At 59.4% G+C, this 8,802-nt stretch overlaps 1 protein-coding gene across 3 annotated transcripts in view; it reads right to left on the reverse strand.

Moving 5' to 3' along the window:
• The window catches only part of SMPD3 (sphingomyelin phosphodiesterase 3), an 83,795-nt gene that overhangs the window by 8,360 nt on the left and 66,633 nt on the right, over window positions 1-8,802 (reverse strand). For all 3 annotated transcript variants that reach the window (XM_089903245.1, XM_089903244.1, XM_089903243.1), the window contains exon 2: window positions 3,934-5,455. In XM_089903245.1, coding sequence (XP_089759371.1) covers window positions 3,934-5,244 — 1,311 coding nt within the window. In that variant the 5' untranslated portion in view covers window positions 5,245-5,455. The remainder of the gene's footprint in view (window positions 1-3,933; window positions 5,456-8,802) is intronic.

Here is an 8,802-nt window from a genome sequence, read left to right on the forward strand (position 1 = left end):
AGGCTGTGACAGAAGAGTCCCTCCTGGCGTGCTCCCCAGACCATTCTCGGGTGCCCTTCCCAGAGGCCTCTGGTTGAATCCACATCCTCTTCCTCTCTGGGCTTTCCTCCCATCTGAGCCTCAGCTGTCTTCCCCATATTTCACTAATCTAGTCCAGACTGGGTTTCTTATGATGTTGAGACCCTGGACCTCGGGAAGTCTCCAGGGAGGGTGACTATAGAGGCCAGTTCTTGGCTGAGGTGCATGCAGCAGCAGCGCGGGGGCCCCTGGCCTCTGCTGAGCATAGCTCTGCCCATCCTCCAGCTAACAGTGGCCTGGACTCATCACGGGCCCTCCGCTCTGAGAGCCTCGGGAGGCTTCCATCCTTCTTTCTGCTGCTGAAGTCAGGTTGGTATTATTCTCCTCCATGAGGTCTTTCTCGTCATCAAACACCCTTAGCTTTCTACAGCTCTTCATCCCCTTTTCTAGCCTGGATAGATGCACATCTTTCCTTTTCCAGTGCCCAGGCAGATGAATGTCTGGTTACTTGATAATGGGCCTGGATTTGGGGCTGTTTGTAAGATCATATGTTCACCATTCACTTCTTGCCCATATTCCAGGCCCAGACCTTTGCCCAGTGGTACCCCCACCCCTGGAATCCCTTGGAAATTACACACCATTGGTTCTCCCTGTTGCAAAAACACAACACAGCTTTAAAACCACAGTGCCCCCAGAGGCCACACGGTGGTGCTGTCTGCATCCTCAGGCCAGGAGTCTGTTCCCTCCTCTATAATAATATTCACGCTGTGAGCACCATGCCTAGCGCTTCACGGATGCGGCTTTACTAGAGCCTTACAACAACTATAAGGATTATACTAAAATTACACCATCCGTAGTCGGGGTCATGAGGCTCTGGTGGCTGAGGCCGGTTCAAATCTGATGCTCAAATCTGACGTTCTTGGCTCATGCCCATTCCTCCCCCTGCTCTACACTGCTTTCTGAGCTCCTGGTGACTGAGCCACGCTTTTCAACAACTGCCCATTTGAGGCTTTTAGTGCATAAGCCCCTCACTCGCTCAGCATTTCATGTCACCTGCCTGTGCTGAATCCTGGGTGGGGACGGAGACAAGTGCAGGGAGGCACCACTCAGCCCTGCTGCTGAGGAGAACCCGCCCGGAGGGAAGACACGCAGAACGAGGTATGTCAGCCCCCCGCCCTCTTCCTTCCATCAGTCCTGTGAGCTCCCCAAGATCCACTTCATTATGTGCTGGGACCTAACTGATTCCCGGGGCTTGAGTCCTCGGGAGCCTCAGAGGCTCATGTTTCTCTTGCAAAAAACAAACAATCACTCTGAGAGGTTGTGCCTTTAGTCCTAGTGGACAAAGACTGTCAACAGAGCAGGGCCCAGAATCAGGCTCTGTCACACCTGAGGCAGAAGCCAGTCCATTCCCTCCCTCCTTTCTCCGGGCGTCTCGGTAGCAGGAAAGCACACTTTCCTCGAGGATGAGAAGCTCTGCAGAGTAAATGGGAAGGCAGGGCTGGACAGGGAGCCCCGGGTGAAGGGAGCAGCCCGGCTAGCACATTTCCAGCCCCTGGGCCCTTCCGGGGCTGGCCTGGCTCCTGAAACCTCGCTTGTTTCACTCTTCCATGTAGAGAAAGAGGCACACTCTCGCCAACAGATATGAGCTGGGTCTGCTGTGCCGAGCACAACGGCTGTGCTCTCGAGTTCTGTCTGACGGGAGAGGCGGGCAGCAAGACATCTGGGGCCAGGGCTGAGGAACCCCTGAGGGAAAGCTGGCTTGTGCTGGACGCCGCTGAGGAGAGCTCCACTGAGGTGGGGCAGCCAAGACAAGGGGGATCGGCACATGGAGGCCCCTCAGGGTGCTGCTGGAGCAGAGCCCAGGGAGGTTGGAGGGGCCCAGGTGAAGGCTGACTTCTCCCTGAGGCAGCAGGAAGAGGGTAAAAGGAGTCAGACTTGGGACATGAGGAGGACAGGTTAGAAATGAGAGGACAGCCCAAAGCATCTGGGTGGATGCAGAGGAATGGTGGCCTGGGCAGTGATCTTGCAGCTGGAGATATGGCGTGGACCCAGAGGTATCTGGAAAGTGAAAGTGGGAGCCCGGGTAGATTGGGCTCAGGGCAAGAGAGTCCTCAGCAAGTGCGGAAATGGAGGCTGTGGAGCCACTTCCCCGGGCAGGTGCCTGGGGCCGGCTGGCCATGGTGTAACAGCTTGGAAATGAAGAGGGCTGGCCAAGTGGGGCCACCTGCTCTGGGGGCTGCCAACCCCCAGCTCAGGCTGAGAGCTGGACAGAATGCAGCAGACCTGGTGCTGCCAGATCTGCCAAGGTGGGGAGAGAAGTTGCAAACTGAGTTTCATGTGAAATTGCTTGATTTTTAAATGTTGGCCAACACAAGAAATTTTTTAATGGTGTGGACCAAATTAAACACATCTGAAGACTAGTTTTAGATCCAGGAGGTAGAGGGCTCTTCAGCATTTAAAGGATGGGCAGGCGACAAGGAGCCTGGAAGGAACGGCCAGAGAGATAGGGGGTGGGAGGGAAGCCCGCGTCAGAGGGGCTGTCCCAAGGAGACTTGTGACACTGGTGGGCATGATAGTTGGGGTACCAGGCTGAGGAAAGAGAGGAGGAGGGGGCATGTAGGCTGGGGGAAGGCTTGAAGGGGCCCTGGCCTTTGAGCGGTCTGTAGTAGGGCAGGCGGGAGGGAGAGGGTGCGTTCCCTCCCACCCACAAACTGACATGTCACCTCCTTCCCCAGAAGGTCACTCCGGCTGCTGAGACAGAACACTGACAGATCATATGCCAAAATGGGGAGGTTGGTCTCCTGTAAGAGGAGTGCCTTCAATTTCAGCATCTCAGGAGAGCCAGGGCCCACAGATCTGCGCCGGCTGAGCCACACAAGAGCCAGAGCGATGGGAGGGGAGTTCTGGGTGTTGGGGTGTGGCCCTGGCTCCGGCAGGCTCCATGTGGACCATCCGCCGGGCCCTCGCTCCTGGCAGGAGCTTGACTGACAGGTGGCACTTCCCTGGACAGGCCGAGCACAGTCAGAGCTGAGGCCTGAGCGTGAGCGTCTCACCACGCTGGGCCTCCACAGTAGCTGCACCAGCCCCCTCCGTTCACGGAACCCCTCCTAGGAGAACGGAGAGGTCTTGAGGGGAATACAGAGAAGATCCGCACCCGAAGCAGCTGCTGCCTCTGGGGGCGGAAATCCCCGTTCTGTAGCAGCTGGCCAAACGGGGCTTCGGAAAACTCTGGAAGCACCAAGAGCAGCTTTTGGATGGGGAGCAGAAAGTCAACACGCTGAGCGTGTCAGGCTCAGAAGAAAATAAATGCGTAATGACCAAATTACCATGGTCTAAAAGCTCTCCCAGTTGAATCCAAATTAGCAGAAATAATTATGATTCTCTTTAATTAGTGACTGTGGAAGTGAAGCCTCGGGCTGGTGGGCAGAGGGCCTGGTGTGACAGCCAGGAGGGAGAGGGCGTGCTGGCCAGTGAGCCTGGTGGCCTGAGGCAGCGGGTGTAGTAACGGCCAGGGCCTGAGAGGCCTGCCTGCAAGCCTACAGCCATTTGTCTGCAATGATTCAGAGAAGGGGCTCCCTGCCTCCACCGCCTACCATCTTCACCACCGGCACCGTGGGAACCTCCCAGGCCTCGCCGCTCCCGTGCCGCTCCCCACCTTGTGAGTAGGCTCTGCGTTGCCCCCGCTTTACAGATGGGGGAATGGTGGCTCAGAGATCTGAGGGACTTGCCTGAGATCACCCAGCCTGGAGCCTCGGCTCCTGTCCCTGCATTATTTCCCTTGTCCCTGAGCTGGGGGCCCCCCGGTTCCACTCCATGAAAGGCCTTGTCTGCCCCATGCCCTCCAAGAGAGCGAGGACCCTGGCTGCAGTCTGCCTCCCCCCATGGCTCTGGGCCCTGCTGGCTGAGGCCTCCTACCTTGAGATACAGAGCTCCCTTCGAGGCCAGGCTGTCGGAGGACCGCCCGTTGGGGTAACAGTGATAGGCCACGTCCATGATGGGGTAGCGGCTGGCAAAGAAGAGGCCGCTGTTGAGACACTTGAAGCTGCAGCAGCCATGGCAGCCGTAGACCCCGACGTCATAGAGGATGTACTCGAAGTAGCCGTGCAGCTGGTCTTTCAACTTGGCGGCCGCCCGCTTGTCAAACACCTCCTGCAGGCACAGGAAGTCCAGGTTGGCAGGAAAGAAGGCTGAGACCTCGTGGTCAAAGGCCTCGTCCGGGTGGCGCCTCCTGCGCACGGCTGCCTTCTTCGCCACCGAGGACTTGTACGGGAGCTTGCTGTTGGCGCCCGGTTCCCCACTGCCGCCGTCAGCCCCGGCCCGCGCCTTCACCAGGGACTCCCTGGAGGCCGAGGGGCTGCCCAGGCTCCCCGAGTCCCCATCCCGCTGACTCTGGTTGGGCGTCTGGCCCCGTGGGCCCCCACCAGCCCCGTTCCTGGCCTGGCCCCCAGAGGGGGGGTCGACGGCTTCAGGGGGCCGGCCCCCCTCGTCACCACTGATGCGCACGATGCAGGCGTCCTCAAGGCTGCCACCTTCGGCTGGGTCCCCGGAGGCCAGGCCGTTGGCAGCCTCGTCGCTAGGGTGACGCCCACCATACTCCACAGAGGCCGTCCTCTTAATGCTCCCAGGGACGGCCCGGGCCACGCCATCACTGCTCTGCGGTGACACCAGGCTGCTGAAGCTGGCTGCGCTGATGGAGGTGTTGGTGGGTGAGTCGATGTAGATTTTGATCTGGGGCCTACTGGCCCCGTTGCGGATTCTCTGGCCGATTTCTTTGGCCCGGGCTTGGGTGTTGAAAACGTTGTTGAGCCTAGCCAGCGAGTCCGGGAGGAGGCAGAGGTTGGCAGTGGCGAAGCAGAAGCTTTTGCCAGGACCCGTACCCTTCCATTCACTGTGCAGGGCCGCCCCGCCGGCTGGGCCCTTGTCCTCCAGCCGGGAGTAGACGTAGGGCCGGCGGGCCGACTGCAGGGTGGACCAGAGGAGGAACCCAAGGAGCGCAAAGGGCAGCGAGGCGACCAGGAGGGCCAGGTAGACGGGCGTGAAGAGCACGGTGCAGAGCAGCTGGAGGTAGCACGGGTCATCCGCCCGCTGGCGCTTCTCGTAGGTGGTGGGTATGAAGGAGGCCAGGAGCCGGTCCGCCAGCCAGTAGCATGGGAAGATGAGGGCCCAGGACACGGCGTGCAGGGCGGACAGACAGCTGTTGGGAAAGGGGGTCGTGTACAAAACCATTGCAGCTCACTGGGCGCCGCAGCCGGCCCTACTACATGATGTCCCTGGCGGTGCAGGCACTTTCCTGGGCGGGGCGGGCGAGTGGGGGGCTGCCGGAGGAGGGTCACGTGCTGGTGAGACACGACTGTGGATGGTCAGCGGCGCATGTCGGCCAGCCAGTCATGGTTCCCCTCAGTGGGCCATGCTGGGCCACCAAAGGCTGCTGGAGAACCTGCAAGACAGAAAGTGAGGGGTCTTTTATTTATCTTTAGGGGGCCAGGTTGGATGCTGGGGTCGTTGCCCTGCTCACCCCATTGCTGCCTCCTCTGACATGAGCAGGACTGTTATGAGGACCAGGCCGGAGCTGGCAGGCTCACGTGGGGCGTTTGGGACCAGGAGCGGGCCTGGCATGCTGCATTTGCCTGTGTGTTTGGCTCTCTTCAAGGAAACTGCCTGGTGACCTGACTGCCTCTAGCTGACCTTTTTTTTTTTTTGGCTGCACTGTGTGGCTTCTGGGATCTTAGTTCCCCGACCAGGGATCGAACCTGGGCCCCTGGCATTGGAAGCTCAGAGTCCTAACCACTGGACCGCCAGAGAATTCCCTAGCTGACCATTTTGACTTTGTAAACTAATTGCTTGGAAACTGGCCCAGGATTTGAGGAGCACAGTTTGTGGGCATGTAGGGCATGGCGGGTCCTAGAGGCTGCCTGGGCCTAACACTGGCCTGGAGCAGCCTGAAGCCCGTCAGGAGCCAGAGGTGTGTTTAGAACAGGCGAGGGGTAAGCCTGAGAGGAGCTGCAGACACAGCCGCCTGTCACTGAGTGCCAAAAAGGGGCCGGGGGTCCTGGGGCAGAGGGCAGTGTGGCTGGCGGGGCCCCGGAAGGGAGAGTCCCTCCACAACCAGGCTCTCACTGTGCCCCAGCCTGCAGCATCAGACCGTCTTTGCCGTCGCACTCCTGCTGAGCCCCAGCAGAAAGTGCCTGACGAGGACCCAGGCACTGTGTGGGCCTTCCGAAGTTTTAGAATGATCAGAGTTACCCAGTTACAGGAGACCCTGATGGTCCCTGTGACCTTTGAAGAAGCTCCCTGGAGCTTTGAGGGTCTGGCCCAAGCTTCTCCCCTAAGCCCCCCCACCACACAGCCCCAGGGCCCAGCTCAGGCTCACAGCTGCCAGAATGAGTCCACTCCGGGTCCCCACCCTAGCCCGTGCGGGAGCTGCCATGGGTCTCAGAGCAGGCCCAGGGCCCCCGCCGGGAGAGGCCGCAGGTGCATTCATTGTACTGAACGTAGAATCAGTAAAGACAAGGGTCTGGACCATCTACCCAGCCTCCAGGGACCCAGGGTGATCATTCTGTGGTGCAGCTGGTATAAACGTGACGCAGAGTTTTTACGGCCAGATCAGCTGGGGCTCATTTCCTGTTGATGTCTCACGGGTCCAGCCCTGCTTCTGCCATGGCACCTGGGGGCTCTGTGTCCACAGGGCCATCTGTCCCGGCCCCACACCCTCTCTTCCTCCTGCCTTCCTGGGCACCTCAGCCGGGACCTGGGTGCCATCTGGACTCTGCCTTCCCTCAGTCCCCACATCCTATCAGTCCCTCCTGCCCACCCAAGCCCCCGTGGAGCCCCTGTGCTGGTCCAGGACTGCATCACATGTCACCCACTTTCCCAGCCTCTTCCCCATCAGGCCATCCTCCACACAATGGCTGGAGAGACTCTGTTTAATCAGAACACATCACAGACGCCTCAGCCCCACTGAGGCCTTGCTCAGCACTTATTGGGCGTTGCGTCTCCCCAGCCAGGCCCACCCATGTCTGCAGCCCCAGCCCTCTTTGTGTTCACCTCCCAGTCTCCGGATGTGGTTTCCTGTCCATGCCTTGCTATTTTCTCTGCCCCTCGTCTAGCTCACCCTTCTTCTTCTAAGACTTAGCTTAGAAATCACGTCTTCAGACAAGCCCTTTTGTCCCCCTTGCCAGGTGGCTTAGGTTCCTTCTCTGGGGGCTCCCGTCCCCCTTGGGCATGGCTTGATCTCTGCAATTCTAGATCATAAACGCTCATGGGGTGAGGCTACCTCCCTGCAGAACTGGGGGCTTCTTGGAAGAAGGAGCTGCACTGTGGGCGCCGGGGTTCCCCGGGCTGCACCAGCAGCGGGATCTCAGGAAATGGGTGAGTGAACCTTGGTCGATCTGCCTCACGGTGTAAGGAGGGGGAGTTTCAGTCACCCAGTCGCACTGCTGTGGCCACCATCTGATGTCGGGGTGTGGTGCTCAACCTGGAACAGAGCTTAATGTCGGAAGATGAACTTAAGCCGGTGGCTGTGTCTGGTTCTGAAGAATGTGTTTCACAAAGATTTCACTTTCTTCAGAGGAAATCACTTTGAAGCAAACACAGGAAGGTTACGTTTCGAAGCAGGTGTGTCTACTCAGACCACAGCCATCTGACCAGGAGCCCCTCACTCAGGTATGAGCAACGAGGCTCACTGGTGGTGAGGCCAGAGAGCCGGCCCCAGTATCCTCCCCGCCACATGCTGTCCTGGAGCCTCAGACTCAGCCAGTGGCCTTCACCACCTCCCCCATACCCAGCCCGAATCCTGGCCTCTGAGGGCCAGACCCTGGGTCGGGGATGTCCTAACCCTGATGGCTTTGGTCCTGTGATTGGCTCTTTCAAGGGCCCTGTGAACTCAGGCCGGACTGGTGGGCTCGGGCCCCAAGACCAATTTCATAATGACAGTGGCTGAAATTGGAGGACTTGCTGCAAGTGTGCTGACCCTCTGTGCCATGATCTCCTCTAACCCCACAGCAGAGCTGTGTCACCTCTGTGGCTCAGGGCTCGCAGCTCAGGCTTGGAGGGGCTGGCGGCTACCCAGGGAGGCCACACCTGCCATCTGACATACTCACTTGTTCTTTCTTTAAATCCCAGCAGTTTCATTTGAGTTTAACCTGGAGTTGGGGTGACAGCCCCCTCGCACTCCCACGTAGCCTGATGGGTTTGCCTTCCCCTCTCCCACGGCATACCGAGTGTACACCTACAGGAGCCAGCTGGCTCCAGGCTGGCTGCAGCGAGAGCTGCAAGAGAGGACGCAGCCGCCTGAACCATCTGGGCCCCCAGGAAGAGCCTGCAGGTCCTGTCCCTGTGGGGTGGGGTGTCTGGAGCTGCCCCAGCTGCCAGGAGCACCTGCAGTTGGTACCAAGGTGTTCGGGGTTGGGGTCCAGGCCAGACACCTGGGGAGCCCTGGATGTTGCCCCAGTGTCAAAGAACAGACCCCCTCCCACGTCTCCCTCCCCTTTCCTCTTCTCTGTAGTCTGAGGTCATCAGCCCAGCCCAGCCCAGCCAACACCATATTCCCCTGCCCCACCCGGCACCGTTCCCCTGTGCTCAGTCTCAGGCCACAGGCCCCAGACCCACGGTCTGCACCGCAGTCCGGAGGAGCTTCTGAAACAATCCGATTAGACTCTTTCTCCCTTTGGTGGTCTCATTGTTTCGGGGGATGAAGTCCAGTCTCCCAGTCTCTGTCTAGGGTCCTCTGAGCTCCTGCCCTTACTGGCCTCTTTCCCCACCCAGCCTCCACCTGGGCTCCTCCAC

The sequence above is a fragment of the Delphinapterus leucas genome, chromosome 20 (assembly GCF_059928025.1).
Source record: "Delphinapterus leucas isolate spDelLeu-1000000601 "Yukka" chromosome 20, BTC_Dleu_Yukka2, whole genome shotgun sequence".
Lineage (NCBI taxonomy): Eukaryota > Metazoa > Chordata > Mammalia > Artiodactyla > Monodontidae > Delphinapterus > Delphinapterus leucas.